This window comes from Lepeophtheirus salmonis, chromosome 8 (assembly GCF_016086655.4).
Source record: "Lepeophtheirus salmonis chromosome 8, UVic_Lsal_1.4, whole genome shotgun sequence".
Classification (NCBI taxonomy): domain Eukaryota; kingdom Metazoa; phylum Arthropoda; class Copepoda; order Siphonostomatoida; family Caligidae; genus Lepeophtheirus; species Lepeophtheirus salmonis.
This window is the reverse complement of record NC_052138.2, coordinates 10,408,192-10,428,474: the sequence shown is the minus strand read 5'-3', so window position 1 is coordinate 10,428,474 and position 20,283 is coordinate 10,408,192. Positions and strand designations below refer to the sequence as shown.

General features: G+C 29.5%; 1 protein-coding gene across 3 annotated transcripts in view; it reads right to left on the bottom strand.

The window, feature by feature from the left end:
• Positions 1-20,283, bottom strand: part of LOC121123201 (gamma-aminobutyric acid receptor alpha-like) — a 90,607-nt gene that overhangs the window by 13,039 nt on the left and 57,285 nt on the right. For 2 of the 3 annotated variants that reach the window (XM_040718332.2, XM_040718333.2), the window contains exons 3-5: positions 6,343-6,485; positions 5,766-5,833; positions 4,467-4,711 (exon numbers count right to left, since the gene is read on the bottom strand). In XM_040718332.2, the coding sequence (XP_040574266.1) occupies positions 4,467-4,711; positions 5,766-5,833; positions 6,343-6,485 (456 nt within the window). Of the gene's footprint in view, positions 1-4,466; positions 4,712-5,765; positions 5,834-6,342; positions 6,486-6,740; positions 6,879-20,283 lie in introns of those variants that run through there. The other variant, XM_071890449.1, reaches the window with a different exon arrangement.

The following is a 20,283-nucleotide window of genomic DNA, read 5'->3' as shown; positions in this document are numbered from 1 at the left end:
ATTTTAAAGTCATTATTTTAGACAAAAAAAGGTAGAATACTATAGAGAAATTTTGAAATATATTTAAGAAAATCAAGAGTTAGGATTGGCTAATTGAATGTATCTTTTTTGATGGCCGAATGAACATAAAAAATACCGTTTTGTTTTAAAATAATGAACAAAAATACTATTTTAAGAAAAAACAAGAATATTTCACGATAACATCTGTACCAATAGGCAATATTGGCCATTTCTCTCCCGATGGAAAATAAGCTTTATAAACTGCAAATTGTGCATTTTATTTCAGTTAAAAATGAAATAGAGAAAAACATTATTCATAGAATCGGTTGTTCTTCGCGTCTAAGAATTTTATAATAAATTTTGATAAATAGATACAACTTTCCCCTTGCTTGTAAAGTCTCAAAGTGTCGTTTTAAGGATTTTTCTAATAACTAATTTGCATTCCAAAAATAGTAACTTCAGTATCTGTAGAGGAAGATCGGTATAAAATTAAAATATACTTTATTTCGAATTCAAAATAGTTCACAACGGTAGGTCGTTAAATAACATAGACTTAACTAAACATGAAAACTACATTTTTAAGCATATCTAGGGTTGTAAAACGATACTGATAATCTTATCATAACAACCATTATTCAAAGACAATTTTGTCGTTTTTTCTCTTGACCAATTTAACTTTCTAAAATATCATGTAATATATAAAGTTAGGATTAGTAAAAGAAGTAAAGAAATCATCATCTTTAGTTTATGGGTAAGGAAAACGAGATGGTTGTATCAGACAAAAAAACAAAACAATTATTCATCCATAACTCTTTTTTGAAAGATTACATGATAAAAAATTATATTATGTTCAACAAATCAACCCTACGAATGAAGGGAAGAAAAATAACGTGTTATACTTTTAATAATTTAAAGGATCATTTTGTAGTCTAAAATAAAAAATTGTATAATTGTATTTCTAATTAGGCATAAATAAACTCTGGAAGTATACTTATAAGAATATATTAGAAACATGGTATCAAAAAACGAGATTTGAGTAGAACAAATGAAGAAACATATCAAAATATATACGCATAAAACGCCGTATTGAAAGAGTATATTTATTTATTTGTAACATATAAAGGACTAAAATACTCATATCATGAGGCAAATTTGATCAAAGTTGTGCGAATATTGTTGAAAGATATACTTCCATTTAACAATACTGTTTTTTTTCTTACAATCCTGTATCTTAATTCAACACAATAATTTTAAAGGAACAACATGAAAAAATCATTTGTTTATATTTTACAGATTTTTAAAGCAAAACGCATCCACGAAGGACCTTTTTTTTGTCAGATTTAAGATTATTTTCTTGTTAAAGTGAATTAAAGAATATCCTGCTATAATAAATTCCAAACTTTCTTCATTTCGGTATAGTCAAGTATATCACTTGGAGTCTATAACTTATACAAATTACTAAAGTTTTGTTTAAGCTTGCACATTTGCAAATGACTTATGCTATGATGAGAAATAGACGTTTAAATAATGGTTACAGCTGAATGTCTCTCTTGATCCCTACTTGTTTTTAAATTGATTTAAGATATAAGCTGAGAAAAAATATCTGCCACATCACATAAACATAGATTTTAAAAGATATGATTATGTTTCTCAACATAAAAATAAATTAATGTACTAACAATTAGATAATAATATTAATATATTTTATAAATATAATTGTATCAAATAAATAATAATTTTATACTATGCTATATGATTGATTATATCTGTACATTTATTACAATAGGAATACAGTCAAATCTGGATATAAGAAAAATACCATTATGGTCAACGTTCTCTCAGATAACAACTACTCAATATTTCCTATAGAAGAAACACAAAGTAAAATATTGGGGTTTTTCCCCCTTTTTTGTTATCTACTTCATAGAAATTCATGACATTGAAGAATTTCTAAGAGGATTTTTCATTTTTATATGTAACAACAAGGGTGTCCGCAGGAGTATATGTATATATATATTTTTATTTTGCTGAGGGGCTTGGTTTTTGGCTTATTAGATTTTTTTGGAAAAAATTATTTCAAATATTACATTTTTTTGGGAAAAAAAATTGAAAAATCCACAGCTGTTCACAAAATATATCAAAAATTAATAGGTATTCTCAAAAATTAAAATTTCTGGAAAAAAAAATCAAAAATTAATAGCTGTTCACAAAATATTATTTTTTTGGAATTTTTTTTTAAATCCACAGCTATTCTCAAAAATTAACCTTTTTGAAAAAAAAAAAAAATTTTTTATAGATATTGTCAAAAAACTAAACAGTTTGAAAAAAAAATCAAAAATCCACAGCTTATTATAAACAAATTTAATTTTTTGGATCGAAATTTCAAATAGTACATTTTTTGGAAAAAAATTCCAATATAAAAAATCAAAAATTCACAGGCGTTAACAAAAAGTTGAAAAAAACAGGGAAAAAATCAAATATTTTTTTTGTAGATAATTTCAAAAATGTATAGCTATTCAAAAATATATGTACAAGATGTGGCTGGAGGGAGTTGCCTTCCTTAAATTAATGAATTTTTGGTGCACTCAAATTTAAGGAAGGCAACTACCTCCAGCCACATCTTGTACATACTCCTGACAAATCGTAAGCTGGCGCGAACATTTTTTTACTGCAAATTAATTTTTAAATTAGTTTCAGATTGCTTTTTAATTAAGGGATACATGCCATGAGTGTCCCCCAGAAACACTTTTTATAAGGATAAGGTTAAAATTTTCAATAATCTGTCAAGAATAGGCTCGAATAAAACACGTGTTGCCTCGAAATAAGAAGTTTCATAATCACTTATTTACATAAGTAACCAAAAATTATGTTTTTTTGTATATACTTCGAATATAAGAAAAATCTGGATATACTCAACTATCCATAGGACAAATAGTAGTTTCCTTTATCCAAATTTGACTTTATACTTAATACATTTTTGATAAAATGCACATAAGTAACTTAACTCGAAGAATCTGTTGTCAAATCACTAAAAGAAGTATCTGATAGTTTGTAGAACATAAACTGAGTTCCAAAATTGAACTAGAGGTCGTTCAATTTTTTACTGTGGTACGTACAATATACTAGATACGCTAAATCTTGGAATCCAGAAGCTTTAAAAAGACCATAAACCCCTGAACGTTCTCAAAAGCCACCTCTTTGAGTATCATTAGTTGGGTTAAAATAAATTCAATTTACTTAAAGACATGGCTACATGATACTTCATTGATATTAATGTTGTAAGAATATTGATTCTTTCAAGTGTTAATAAATCAAATTATAATTGTTTCTTTATCGCTCCGTAATGACCACATAAACCCCATAATGGCCTCTCCTTCAAACATGAAGGAGATATCTAATCAATAAATAACAGTATTAAAGAATAAAAAATTGAGGGTATTTTTCAAAGTCAATATTAAATGAAATATTGACAATCCCCAATAAAAATAAATTTCATTTCTCTGTCAATACAATAAAACTTTTTTTTTTTTAAAGAATTCCCGATTGCATAAATATTTGTTGGACTATATGGCATATCCTTTCATATCGATGTACTTTCATTACGGTGCCAATTAAACTACTTTTTTTGAAAAAGTAAAGCACGGAGGTATCAAATGCGTTCCTTTTGATTAAAAAAATACAATTCACACAGTTTGAACCATTTTTATCTGTCTGTCCACCTGCGTATCAAATCCAATGAGCAGCTACTGATATCTACAAAAATTTGTAAATACGTTTTTTTACTTTTATTAACAAAAAAAAACTAAATTAACTTAAAAATGATATATTTCTATTGTTAACCCGTCATTATTCTTGTCCTAAAATGGCTCTGTAGATCATCTATTTATAATATTAGCTCCTACTAAATTTTCATTGCAATATGTTTTTATAAAATACAATTTATTTATTTATTTTTATAAAACTTGGCTATATAGATATTTTTCCTCAAAAAAAGTCATAAAAAGGTTATCTAGGTTCAGGCCAAAAAAAAATTGCAAATTTTTGTAGATATCAGTAGCAGCTTATTGTCTTTGATACGCAGAAAAACATACAGAAATGCAAAAAGGACCTTTCAGGGGGGGTGGGGGTTAATTAATTCTATTGTTCTTTAAGAAACATAAAAAATGATTTACCATAAACATTTATAAAAAATTAACAAAGTATGTTAATTTTACTATCAAGCTGTAATGTATTAATTTAAAACAAAATGAAGTTTTTTTCCAAAAATTTGCAAAATTTAAAAACTTTAGGACCGTTGTGCTATCTCTAAATATTCATAGAAATTGTTCAAACATTGCTAATTGCATTTTTTAAAGGAACGCATTTGAACCCTCAATTTTTTACTTTTTCAAAAAAGTGATTTAATTGGGACCCTAACTCTTATACACTAATAAAATACTTTACCTTTAGAAAGAAGGAGTTCTTACCTCATTGAGTATGTAATGTCTCCATGCTCAGAGATACGGAGTAATTTATTAGGCCTAGTAATAGTATGAATATATGAACTTAATCCATTGTGAAAGTAAGTGTCTGGCTTCCATATCTTTTCCAACATTTTGACATTGAGGCTTAGTTGATCAATTTTCAAGTGATGAGTATTGTTTTTGAGACCTGTAAAACTGAGTCGCTCATCCCGCCAATACTGCCGGAAATAACAATCCATGGAGTAATTCTGTGGCAATAAAGACAAGTTCAGTTTTTATTTCCAATTAAATTAATTTTAGTCAAAAAACTGTTATAGATAATATATAAATGACTTTTGTACAATATTGATTCTAAGTTTGTCTTATTTCATGCATTAAATTTGAATAAATATATTAGGCTGAGGAAAAAGTAATTTTGTATTTCCTGTCCTTTTTTAACTAAGTATATGTTGTTCATTATTGGTCATATCCGTTACTACGATACAGCGTTGTAAAGGTAAAAAAATGCTTTTTGCACAGGGTGCACTTGGTTGATTCAGTGGTGAATTATCGTTTGTCTAATATGGAGGTCTTTAAGGAAGAAATTTGCCATATTTGAAACTTTTACTACCTGAAAAACACGTTGTAAGCGACCAATAAAATATGTGATATTGACTCTTTCGGTTCGTATTGCACAACATTTTTTCGAGCGATTTTTCCTGCACTTAATTTACCCTCTACTGTAAACAATTCGAAACCTTTGAAGCTGGCGATCGAACAGAAGCAGTTAGCTGAATATGAGACAATAAGACATCATCAAGACAACTCCAGGCCGCACACATCTTTGATGACGCGCCAGAAGTCCTAAAAGCTCAGGTTGGATGTTCTTATACATCCACCCTACAGTCCAGACCTGTCATCAAGGGGGTATCGACTGCTCCTATCTATGGGGTACAAATTTGGCCTCAATAGAGACCTGTGAAAATTGGTTGTCCTTGTTTTTTTCCAATAGGGACAAAAGCTACTACGAAAAAGGCATTATGATGTTGGATTCTCATTGGCAACAAGTTATCTAACAGAACGGGGAATAATTGGCCTAAACCAGATGATTGTAGCACTTCTTATAAACTCTGTAAATAAAGCGAAATCTACGAAATTACATTTTTCCCCAACCTAAAAACATGAGAACTCTGGCCAAAAATTTAACTTCTCCACCATTACTTCATTAATATTTTTACCCAGTTCTAAGGGCTTTGAGATTCTTACTATTTGATTAAATATGAATGATTTTTACAATACTAAGCTTTCCAGAAAGTCACTTACCATATCCTCCTCAGATATTGGCCCCATACTCCTTATAAGAATATTGATTTTCACATCTGTTGGCACTCCTGATCATTAAAAAATACCCACATTAATCCACAAGTTTAATCTTTTGTTAAAACTATAAATATATTTTGGTTTTAAAAAAGTGAAGAAAATACACAAATAAGCTCTTAACGAATACAAAAATGATTAGTAACAGTATAAAAAAAACCACTCTGAGGTCTTGAGTCATTTCAATTCAATACAGTTAATCGGATTAATTTCGGAGATAAAGATTCTTTGCAAGTATTTTTAATATACATAATATGTAAGTAATTCCTGAGTAGTGTTGTGTCAGTCCTAATTTATTTGGTCCAGACCAGTTTAGTCTTAGGACCCGTCCTTATCACTATAAGTACTAGAACTGATTTAAAAAAAGTTGATTGACGTCATCAAGGAACGAACTTTATTGGTTTTTAGGAGTGATATTCATGACTGAACTGGACCGGACCGACACTGAACTGAACTGCAGTCTTCAGTCCTAAATAAGAACGTACACAACACTACTGAAAGGTAGAAAATAAAATATGCTTGCCTTTTCTAAATGAAGGTCGCTCTGTCTTGTCGTAGTTCTTCAGGAGGTCCTCAAGGATCATTGTAATATTCTTACTCAAAGTATCACTAATGGTCTCTTTTTCCTTTGACTTTTTCGATTGTCGGTCATTACGGTTCGTTTTACTAATGATGTAAAAAGGAGGAAATCATATATTAATTATAATTTTTGTGTAAATTCTGAGGTTGAGTGATTTAATACGTCATTACAATTTAAAACTTCTAGAAATCCGTATAAACTACTATATCTGCTTTATAAATAAATTATCTCAATTAACTAAGCTCATCTTTTAATAGGAGGAGAAATTAGGGGAGGGAGACATCTTCAATTATAAACAGTCTTTCTATTCCAGGTGTTCACAAAAAAAATATATACTTAACTAGATTTCTTTGTAGATATCATTCAATAGGTTATGAAAATAATGGTGAGAAAATTATTAGATAAGGTTTCTTTTAGTTATATATAACTTCTTCATACAAATAACCTTCTACATATTTATTAACTATAAAAGATTTTTCAAAGAAATTGTGTCTGGTTTCACTCTACGAGTACTTTCAAAATATTGTAATAGAATAAAAAAGGTTCAGTGATACATAATTAAGAAGATATTTATTCGGGCCAAATCTATGCATCTATTTAATTAAGTATTAATCGAATGAAGACTTCAATAATTCATTGATGAAAAATAAATTTAATAACGTTCTCATTCCGGAAAATCAAAATGCAATAAATCATATGGAATCTTACGCCAGGATTGATTATTTGATGAAATAAATCATTCATCATTAAAATCGATGGATCTAAAATAAGATACTGATTTAGTTCCTTAGGGGAGAAAAATACTCGTCAAGAGAATTATTTTTTTATGATTTATATGCTTTTTTGGTCGATAAAGATTCTAATGATATTTTGTACTACGTCCTCTATCATATTAAGTATTTTGATAATTGCTTCAAAAATACCATAAACAAAGTATGTACGCAAGTTTTATGTATTTACTGCCAAAAATTTCCCCCATGTACACATTTGGTAAACACTTCTTTAACGTACATACTTTGTACATTGGCCGTAAGAAACAAAAAAAAGGAAGGGGACATTGTAAGGTAGAAATGACAATCATCAGCTTCTTATATTTCAAGATACTGACGTGAATTGTTGGAGAAAATGATATTCCCAAACATAAATCATATATAGGATGGTGGTCTGAAAAGTTTCCAACCTCAACGTGAAGTTGGCAGCACTCGTAAATGAAAGCTAGTTACATCTATCTAGTATCTGTTGACAGTTACTTACTAAAGTTTTAGCCATTATGGAAGCAAAACTGTTTTGTAACAGTCGTTTGAGTGATTTCATGTGAGGTTTTTTTTTTTTTTTTTTTGTGAAAAGAATAAAATTGAGTATCAATCTGTCATTAAATATTTGATTTTCAAATAGATTGAAACAATAGAAGACATATAAAAGCTTATTTTGTTAAAATTTCACACGTCTAAGTCAATCCAACGTGGAGTAATTGAGCCAAAAACAAAAAGTTTCTCGTGAGCAATTATTTTTGGGGGAAAAACTCCGAGTACAATTTGGTAGGTTAACAGAGATGGGACATCGTGGGTAGAAGTGTGTAGGGTTACAAGGAGACTGTATTGAAAAATCTATACAAAATTAAATAAAAATGTCTTCTATCTTTGTTAGGTCGGAAACTCTTGAAACCAACCTTCTTTATAGTAACCATTGTACCTGGAATTGCCCGGAGTTATTAGGGTTCGACAAAAAAAAATTGCTCTAATTAGTTAAAAGATAAGTCTAAATAGTCTTGGTGGTACTCTCTGTTTTTTATGACCACACTCACACGTACCTACTCACTCAAAAATAGTAAATTAATAACACCTTGAGAACAAAAAGTTGATAAGATTAAATCAGCCAGAGGTAATTTAGCTCGTTGCTAAACCTCATCTATTATCACGTTCATTTTTTAAATTTTATGTAAAGTAAATCCATTTTTTAAAAAATATGAGTTGAGCTAAATGCCTGCGATATTTAATTATTTTTATAGAGTGCTCCTTGATACGTTCTTTTTTTCTTTATTTGTATGTACATATTTTATACATCAGAGAGCACTATAAAAACATAAATAAAAACAACTTTGAACAGAAATCATATATATGTACATACACACAGTCCAATATTTCATATACATATTTGAGTAAATTATTGGCTTCGTATTTAAATTTGTGGGATGAGTTTAGATAGATTTTTATGAATAGTTTAAAGCCTTTATTTGATTTAATAAATGTTTTAAATGCCCTGATATGGTCTTTCAAATATAATTCATCAATTTTTCGTTCTTTCTTTGTGATTTTCGATTTTGGTTACTTAACCCTTTAACGCCCATTTTTTTTCTTGTAGATAATTTATTTATTATATTATTTTTTCCCGTTGTTGAAGGCCATATGAGACTATTGTGACTCTATTTTTGATTATAAATATAACTATGGCAGAAATAATGAATTGGGACCATAGTGTCCTCTAGTAAAAATGAAACCAGACTAAATGGTACATTCAGATTGGTTCGTGACATGATTAGACTTAATCAATACTCTTAATGCACTATGCTATACATATTTTATGAAACAAATAAAATCAATTGTAATTAATTTTAATATAAACTTTAAAAAACTCACATTTGACTTAATTACTCTTATTCTTTATTTAAATGGTTAATTATGACCAATCACTATATATCTTTGTATAATAAGAAAATAACTACAAAAATAAGGGCATTTATTTTGTATGGAACCGAAGGAAGTCATTTCCGTTCTTTTCAATGTATAAGTTAACTTTACATTTTATACAAGACATAATAATTTTGATCTTACATCCAGGGTATTTGCATCAACCCCTTTTTTTAGCTATTTCTGGAAAGTGCCCAATGCCATTTAGCCTTAAACCTTGCTCTGGTAATGAATTTGTAGCATCCCCCCCAAAAAAAAAAAACAATCCCTTTTCAACGCTAGAGGCTTATTTACATATATCTGGACTGAATAAACATTTGATTATTCACAGATCTTGTCCAGAAGGTCATCAGGAATGAAACTCTTGAAATAATCTATTGAGGACATATCATCACTTTTTTCTTCATTCTGATCAAGAAATGGAGAGACTGATGATAGTACAACATCTCCCCAGACTACTTTTTTTCATTAGGGGCCATGATTTATCCTTTCCCCAGTTCGGGACAGCCTACACAGTAGAGCCCATATCCGTTTTCCGGATTTTTCCAGGTTTCAGTTTCTTCAATTTCGTCGTCAGGAAATTCTTCCTTGGGCAATAGATACTCTGGATCGTGAAAATTTAGATCAGACCAATCCAAGTCTGAGTTACTATCGTATACAATATGTGTAATCAAGCTCTGAATGCAAGTAGACTTTACCGTTTTGGAGTAAAAAGTACCAAAATGAATATATTATTTGAAAAACCTAAACAAAAAATATGAAGGATAAATTTAAGTTTCTGCCTACACGTCTAATAGGACTTTTTCAAATAACCAATCCAATGCCTGGCTGGACCATACAGTCTTATTTAGAAAACTACACTTATTTATTTATTCATGGGAGTGAAATGTGAAAGAAAAACATAGATATACACTCCTAGTACATGTATGGATTATACATATATATTTGAATGTAATACTCTCACCTAGTTTCTATGCCACAATTCCTTAAAAACAGATTGATAAAATATTAATAAGAAATTCAATCAGGCGCTATCAAGAACAACTTACAACTAGCACAGAAAACTGAGGTCGTAATTATAGTGCATCTGTTGACAGCTCAATTACTAAAGATATGTTCAGTAAAATATCAGAACTAGAGAACAGCTAGTTTTATATTTATAAGTACATTGTGAAACATGGTCCAACGGTCCACCTAGACGTTAAAGGGCAATTTGCAATTCACCCAAAGGGTTAATAAGATCTGGGGAAATGTATATGCAATGCGATCTTTTAGTGCTAACTACTATTTGCTAGACCTACACATGATTATATTGAGTGACAAATATATGTAAGTGCATTAAACTTACTTTCATTTAATATGAGTACCAAGAGTATAATAAATCATCAATTTGTTTTTTCTTCATTTTTGCTTTTTGGTAATATAATATATATATTTTTTAATATATTAATCCTACAAATAAGGATTACGAGTAAATAATTGATAGTGTCCATTATTTTCCTTTACCCACCCTAAAGAAGTTTACACATATGGGGACGTTATGAGTTAAATTATTGCATACTCCAACTATTGTATAGTTCATTTAAAAATCTTTTACATGAGATTATATGTTGTATGGAGATTAGTGATAGTCAAGTACTACAGATGATGTCTTTTGTATAAAAGAAAAAATCAATTCCAACAAACTGGGATTTTATAGGTCCATAATATATAACTTAAACTCCGTCCCATCCTTCGTTCTCTCCCTGTTATTGCTTCTTGAAAAACTTCCTATACATTTCATAACTATTTTACTCTAAAACATTGCCTTACTTTGATGAACTAAGGCTAACAACATTGCATGTTGCATATATAGAGATTGCATTGATTAATCCAATCACTACTCATCTCTGACGTCCTTGAAACCCACCCATAAAATAATGAAAATTGATAGATTATATTTAAAAGGCCATATTTGTGCCAATTTAAGTCTTTTAAATGAAATAAAGGCTTTATATTTATAATTCTTTCATATCTTAACTTACCTTACATTGGAAGCCAAGGTCTATAAGGCAACTCAGCCCTTTTAGTACTATCAACAAAAAAAGATAATAAAACTAAAGATAATAAAATCCTTATTCTTCTAATTTTTGGCTTCTTGAATTTACTATCAAATAAATGATAAAAAAACATCCCTACTTTCCTAATTGATTTATATTTAACATTAATCCTCTATCATTAGAAGAATTACTGTTAGTATATTAATACACTATTAAGTACTTTGGAGAAATGTGTTTGTAAAACATACGGCACCCTTATCACAAATATGAAATTAAATTAGGAGTTATATTAGTAAAACTTTAAGTTTCTTCCATGCACGATAATAGTTTCTTAATTAAAGTATTTATCCTTATCATAAGGATTTGTAATTAATAACTCCAAGATAGATTAATTATGACGTCACTAGCTCATATACAGAAGTAGGGAAAATCCTTGATACTATTAGCCGAAGTAGAATATTTATTATTTGCTGACTAGTCCAAGTTCTTAATATTTTCAATTAGCTCCTTGCGACTCTTTGAATATTTTTATGGAGTCCAATTCGAGTGTTCAAATATTTCTATGGAGTCCAATTCGAGTGTTCAATTTTCTTTTGAGCTCATTTTAAGTCAATAGTTAATATATGCATGACTGTGGAGTGTGGGGATATTGGAGACTTCGTTTCAAACATAAATCTCCAAGACTGATTGGTTGATGATGTCATCCCCTTCATATAAAAACTTCACCAAAATCGAACTAATAATTTCGAAGGTCATATTTATTCTGTATTCAGCATGTTCAAATAAGATCATGATTCCTACTGGGGTGGATGAGTTAGTAGGAAAAAAACTTCATCTTTTGGAGAAGTTTGGGGAAATGAAACCCTTGTTTTGTCTACGGATAGACTCTTTAATAAAATTGTTGCATATTCCTCGACCCTACTTAGGGTGGGAGATTTTAGATAGTTTTTTTCTTTATATTCAAAAGTATGGCATTTTAGAAGGAGTAAAATGAATTAATGTTCATTCAAATAACAAAATAATAATAATAGTATACACAAAGCAAAGAGTTGAAATTTTTTTTGAGTTCGGTGTAAGATAGCTACGGATTCCAAGACGATTTTATCCTGAAAGCTATTGAGCCCTACTCAAGTCTGAAGTCTTTGGTTGTGTGATCAAGTCGAGTCGCAAGTTTTCAAAATATGGACTGATATCCGGTTAGAGTCTCAATTCTTGAGTCTCACCTCTACTCAAATCTATGACAAATTCATTTAGCCAAAACTCTTATATGAGACGTACATTGTGTTAGATTTAGAACAGGGCTGAACATGAAGTTATCATTTTGGGATCAATACATCCCTACTACAAACTAATATTATTATGTGAGTACATATTTACAGTTATATTATATTTTAAATAACTACCTTTCACTTGATTGATTTGATTTATGATTATTTATTTATGGAATTTGAAGTGATTTAGCAATTAATTATAGTTAGGTATTTGCTTATTATTGCTAAATGATATAATCAACTTTCCCCTCCTCTTTCCGGAATGGTTTTTCAAATTGATATGTAAAATATATCATTTGATAGCAGGCATGGGGTAACTAGATTTTACCAATCGTCGTAGCAAAAGTCAAGTGTAATTTGAGCCAATATACTGGAAAACAACAAATTATATTTGGATACATTTTTAACTAAAAGTATACAAAATGGAGTGACACCACTCAATGGACATTTCCCAGAAATTATTTACTTAGAACTCAATGTGTGTAGGTTTAATACTCGTTTGCTCCAAGAAAATACTTCTAAGACCATTTCTAAGTCAGATGAAGCAATTGTAAAACTATAACGTTTACATATATTTAATCAATGAAACTCAATATCCCGTTTTAAAGGACATTTTGGTTAGTAGAGAACTTTAAAGTTCGTTCTTATTCAATTTTTTTAAGATAAAAACTATTACAATTATAATACTGTAGGTTAAATAGAGACGAACCAATGCATTGGAAAGCCAATTAAATCGGCCAATTGGTATAGAGTATTTGAAAATGACTTTTCATATGCCAATGTTTGTCAATTATTGAAAAAACACGAAAAAACAACTCACATGCATTGAAAAAGGAGATTACAGGTTTTTTTATTTGAGTAGTGACGAAAACGGTTAAATCAAACATTTGGAGACAATTTCTTTATTGTTTTTTTTCTCCAGTGGTTCAAGGACAGAAATTTGTAGTTAACGCCATAGGCGATTCAATATTTTTATGACGTAAGGATAATGTAATATTATTCAACACCGGTTTTAATAACAATTTTGTATAGTATCGTTTTAAATGTCCCTGTACCCTACTACCTTTAAGTGTAAAAATTTTGACACTAGGCCAACGTCAGGCTAATTGTAGTTGCAAGCTGAACAGTTTATTTTTGGAAGCTTTTCTCATGATTACCTTAATCTCGAAGATAAATCATCTAAGTATAAATTAGTCAATAATGCGTAAAAGACGAAAAGTAAAGCTGATGCTTTGTTATGAATTTATAAGTGTCAATCATTGTTCGGCTTGATGTAGAATTTAGAATTGTCATGGGAGTAATTCCTGCCCTTGATCTTCACAGAAAAGAAGTTGAATTTCTGTTAATTTCTTTCCTCTCAAGGCTGTTTGCAGCTGCTCCAATGAAACTTCGACTTTCCTTTAACTCAAATAATAAAAACTCAAAATATTCGAGTAATGATGAATCAAATTTATAGTATCCCTCAAATAACGCACATTTCTTTAAGTGTAAAAAATATGACATTGAACGAGAAAGATACATTTTGTAGCAGCATACTGACAAGTGTTTTATTTTATTTTCGTAAGCTGTTATCATTATTCTTTTATTCTTGAGGATAAAGCTTCAAAGTAAAAGCATGAAAGACAAGGAGTAAGACGGAAGATTTGTAAGGAGTAAGTCCTAGTTATACTCGGAGTAGAATCGAGGTTATTCCTTGATGGGATATAAACCAAGTGGGATAAGAGTTTATTTCTTTCATTTTGTAGCTGTTTTCTTCTAATATAATAAAATGTAATGACAGCTACTATATGGATAACTACGTCACTTTTTGGTTTATTTTTTTAACATACTGGTGGATTATAATAGGTGAAGTATAAAGTTCTGAGCGTTTTTTCACTTTATTTTGATAATAAAAAATTAACATAGTTAGAATTATCCTACTTAGATAGTTTCAAACGGTGGTCTGGCTAATCTTCAGTTCCTAGGTGCTCACATGCCGGTCCAACTCGACGATTTCTATTATTTTATTGAAATTTTCGATGTTCATACTACCAGAACGGAATCGTTGGAACCATTGCTTTGCTGTTGCAGCCGATACTATATTGGGTCCATAAACAGCAATCACTTTTTTGGGACCCTTTTCACGTTGGTCTAAGTGATAGTGACTGAAGAATGTATCGAATTTTTTCTTTTTAAACTTCAACTTTCGAACGCTCTAACAAAAAATGGTCTACACCAAACACAAAACTGTAAACCACCTTTATTTAAGTTTACAGTTAACCTTTAAGCATACCTTATAGCTTACTAAAGAAATCTAGCGAAAAGCGCTCAGAACATTTTTACCTCATCTAATATGTTTTATAACTAAACTGGTACTACAATAGTACCGATTGATCAAACAAGACTAGTTATACCACAGATCACAACCTTTGGTAACAATATCAATTTATGACTAAACACCTTCAAATTTTCAGAGTACTTTGCTCCATTTAATTGGTAACACTATTTTATCAATAATTTTGTTAAGAGAAAATGGGATTAAATGATATTGAAGATGGAAAGAGAGTCTCGGGTGTGTGTGAGGGAAATGAGTTTTATCTACCACGTAAATGATTTGAAAATGAGATTTAATCTATAGTAATAAACACTCTCAAATAAAAAGGTAATTTATTAATGACCAATGCTTTTAATTTATATTTCCTTTGATTAAAACACACTTCATTATAGGATTATTGATTGTACGATTAATAATAAAATGAAGGACCATCAAATAATTTCAAAATATACATGGTGAAACATTCCAAAGTAAATTGCTCAAATTTGCAAGTGTCAGCATACAAGTAACATATCATTATTATTTTCAAAATTAGATTTGTATTATTGGACAAGTTTTTTGTCCATTTTTATAATTTATCTTTTGGAGGTTCTCAAAAATGGACTTTTGGGAAATAATTTCAAAAATCCATAGTAATTAAAAAAAAAAAATTATGGATTTTTTTTCAAATATTACATTTTTTGCTCTGTTTCATAGTTTGGCGGAATGACAAAAATATTTACAGTAAAAAGGATTTTTTTTTTGTTCAGGGGCTACATCCCTTTTCTCACACCTCCGGATCTCTTCATCATAATATTTTTATCAATAGTTATAACTTTAAGTCTTGTTGGATTCAGAGTAAAATTGAGGATCGACAACAGAATAATTCCTGCCTCCATCATTTCTTGATACGCAGTGGAACGTATATTTATTTTCTTCATCTCACAGTTATTCGCAACTAATTTAATGAAACGTCATGACAGCTAAACTGCTCTCCTGTCAAACGTTCTTCAAAAATGTTTTCAAGTTCATTTTCGGTTTCTTTGTTGTTGTTTTTTTCGTAAGGAAAATGCTTATGATTTACAATCCTACTAATGAATGTTATCTTTTTTCTATGAGGGGAAGTTAACCCTTATATTTATAGCATGTAGTATTTTAAGCCATGCCGTTCATAAAAAACGACAACAATTCATTTTTTGTTATTAGTAAAGTACTTATGCTCAGTCAACTGAAAAGTGTATGTACATTTTTTTACATTAAGAAAGACATATTTAAAAGTTTTTTTGAATGTATAATATTATGGAGTTTAAATTATGAGTCATAATACTAATAATAATAACTAAATTTTTTTAAATTTATTTACTTTGATGTAGTGTTTTCCCTCTACATAATATATGCATTGCCAATTTATATAATGAGCGAGGTGTGTTCAACCAGTAAGGTTACTTTTACAAATTTTGCGGGCAACGTATTTTTGGTATACTATATTTTTTTATTCCTTTAAGTCAGTACATTTGAAAAAGAACATATATTTATTGTTTAAAGATATATATTATATTTAGTTTGTTTGTGAGATGCATAATTAGATTCGCTGTCATTGCCTTTTATTAAATCAGCCAAGAGAGGAAGAAATTAAACACAAATTTTACTCTGTAGATAAGAGAATTGGGATTCTACCTTAATGACACAGAAATTGTAAATAATTAAGTATCTTAAGATATTTGGTATTTTTGTAGTAACAATGACATGGTTACATTAGCTGATTGCAACTTTGCTTTGATGTAGATATAAATTCATATATCATAAGATCAAATGAGTACAAAGCCAGATAATATATCAAACATAAAACAACTTTTTAACTACTGTTGATTAGATTTGCCTATTAATAATTTTAGGGCCAAACAGAGGAAATGTAATATAGTGTATATTAAAATGGACTATTTTTTACTGATAAGGCAATTAATCGGAATCGAAGGATTGGGTATTTTTTCGGGAATCGGGATCGGCATACAGAAAATAATGTTTAATTTGTTATTCCAAATCTTATTTATAACTGGTGTTTAACTATTTATCACTTTTCTAAGTTATGGAAAAAAAAAAAAATAGTCCCACTCAAATTTAGGAATTGATCCTTTTTACTAAAAATTTTAATATCAGAAATTTAATTTAATTTTTCAAATTTTTTTCAAAGAATTTAATTTTCTGTGAATAAGTATTTATTTTTCAGAAAATTTTATATTAGAAATTTAATTTTCCAAAAAAAATATTTTTTTGAAAACAACTGGAAATTTTTGAAATTTGTTGTAATAAAGCATACATTTTGGAAAAAAAATCCACAAAAATTAATTTTTTTTAAACTTTAGGGTTTTGGAATTTTTGTTCCATAAAATTAAATTATGTTAATTAGTTGTAAATTTTTGATAATTTCTTAAACATCAAATTGTATATTTGAATTTTTTTTCAAAAAATTTAAATATTGAATTTTTTTTTCCAATAAATTTTAATTTTTTTTTATTTTTTTGAAAAAATTCCAATAACCAAGCCACCCAATTGCTAAGCTGGCCAATGACCGTAACGTGAGTATACGGACCATCAAAAATGTCATCAGGATTGACCTGTGTTACTTGTCGAGGGTCAGAGCCTCAATGCATCTGCTAACGGAGCAGAATCAAGCAGACAGAATCTGCAAAGTTAAAATTCTAGTTAATGAAGTGCAAAGGTGGTTACGTGCGGGGTTTTTTTTCGGACGAGAAAATCTTCCCCATTGACCCCAACCATACCCATAGAAACGATAGATGGATCTGTTTGGACCCTGATGAGGTCCAACCAATAATGAAAACAAAGAATCCGGCTTCGATTGTCCTGGCGGTCATCAACAGGGAAGGGCAAGTTATAGCGCCACTTCTTCTAAAAGGGACAGAAGGAATCCATATACATTCCAGCAAGACTCAGCACCTGCTCATCAGGCCAAGATTGTCCAAGAGTTATTAGGACAAATTATGCCAGATTTTTGGGCTCCATTATATTGGCCAGCCAACAGCCTGGACCTCAATCCATGTGATTTTTACTTGTGCGGTAGGATGGAGAGGATTGCTTGCAAGAATAATCATGCCTCAATGGCGCCCTTCAAGGACTCCATCGTCAATACAATGAAAGACCTGGATCCACACGAGGTAGCAAGGGCACGCAAGGCATTCAGGCGCCGTGTAGAGATCCTGATCGAGAACAAAGGCTTGCATTATGAATAATAATTTTACACGGAATGTGGTTTTTAAACGAGTAAAAAAAAATATTTCGATCAAGTCTCATAATTAGCTTTTAAAGTTATTCCGGATTTACCTTGCCCACCCTGTACATATATATATCCATAAATAAAGGCATAAATAAATTAATTGATACTTTCAGATATTTAGATAAACAAATATTGCTTCAAGTAAGAACTTAACAAATTATAGTGAAGTTTAATTAGTTACACATAATCCTCTCAAAATACAGTGGTATAAGATAAGTTTATTGATACGTCGAGTTATTTTGATAAACAAATATTGCTTCAAGTAAAAACAAATACAAATAAAAGTGAAGTTTAATTAACATATAATAATCTCAACATACAGTGCTATAAAAAAGGTTTTAGATTAGTTTCTGATTATAGAGTGTTGTAAATGGAGTTATAAATATTATTGGAGAGACTAAATGAATCAATAATCTTTAAAGATCCAATAAATACTTATACCGAAATAACATTTTTTTCTATTTCTAAATATAAAAGGGCTTTCTATGTTGGGAATTGAATTACTGCAATAAAGATGAAATCTTCTACATTAAAAATAGCACTAGTGCCGGGGAATTATTGTTATTACATTTAAATTCATAAATTTATATTTTATTTTTGCATTTTTACAACAATTTACACAAAAGAAAAGCGAAAGTTCTTCTATCAGAAGGATATGTTAAAACCACGATGACCAATTAAATATTGAACAAATAAGAAGAAAAATCACACACAAGAACCGTTTTGCCTTTGTACTTATTACCATAAACCTATTTTTCTCTTTACAAAGATCCCTTCTTTAGTCATGAGTAAAAATGTTTTTTGACCCTTGTTAATATCAGATGGCTGCTTTATGATTTTAGGGGGGAGAAAATGAATTACAGCTATAAAGAGGAGAACTTTCTACATTTAGAAATACCATGTGTGGAGGGAAAATATTATAAATATATTTAAATTCATATTTATTGTATTTTGCATTTTGTACAGCGACCTATGAACAAAAAGGAAGAAAGAGCACACACATTGACCCCTTTTCCTTTTTTAATCGGTAAACTTATTTTTTTCCTTACACAAATCCCTTTTTAAGTCATTGGTAAAGAGATGATCCGTTTAAAAAAGCAAACAAATTGAAAGATTTAAAATAGAAATACAGTTCATGGGTGTGCTCTTTTTTTTTTCATGATTTAATAAGCCTTACTAAGTCTATATCTAAATGTAATTATCATTTTTTCCCTCCAAAATCATAAAATAGGCAGCATATATAAAAAATGCTCTTAATTCAGTAATAATACCATAGGTCTTGCTCCCGCCTTCTCCTCACGCTCTTACACAAATACGAACACTAGTCATCACAAGGGCAGTGGATAAGGGTGAGCGCTCCAAAGATTGAGATATATGGTACTATTGATTAAAGGTTATTTTTAAGGATATGCGGCTTATTATGTTATGATATGAGGGATGGAATAGGAAGTGTTTCTGCTCTAGAAATGTGAATTTTTTTTATTTCAAATAACACTAGTGGGAGAGTTAATATAAAACTAGCTTTAATTTAGCGTTTTTGATTGACTCAAATATTTGTGAATTTGTGAGGTACATTTTTAAATTTTAATGTTTATTGCTATGCTAATATTTAGAGGTTAGAGCAAAAGGAAAATGTCTTCAAAAAATAAATGTACTTGCCACAAGCTTTGACAAATTACAATAACAATAAAAAGATACGTATGACACATACATATTACATATATTTTGATTAAGAGAAGGGGCACATCTGTTGTATCGGACTTATCACATCAAAACGGATAATTGTTGTGTATTTATGCTACTGTGATGAGCATCAAAATTAGTGTGCAATTTCTTTCAACACACAAAAAAATCGTTATTTTTTATTTGTTGCTCTACAATGTTTACTATGAAAATACTTTTATTAATGATAAAAAAAATATATATTATCTGCAAAGTGGAGAAGAGTCTGTAGCTTGATTTTTAAAAATGCTGATAATTTTTTTTAACAGCGCCTTTTATATGCATAATTAGCTATATTTTATATAATATTTTGCCTCAAGACGGCGCCACTCCATGATGCTTTGTTTACCAAACCTATATAAGTAAACAACGCTCATGCTCCATTAAAATCCAATTATTATTAAATTAATTATGATAAAAATGTCCTCTTCAATAAAATAACAATTTTTAACTAACTAAGTATTTTAATTATCTTTATTTACTAATTAGAATAAATTCAGAATCCGCAGAATTATATTTTTAGGGTGGAGGGGGGGTTCTTAGTTTTTGGGGAAAAAAATCAAAAATCCATATCTATTCT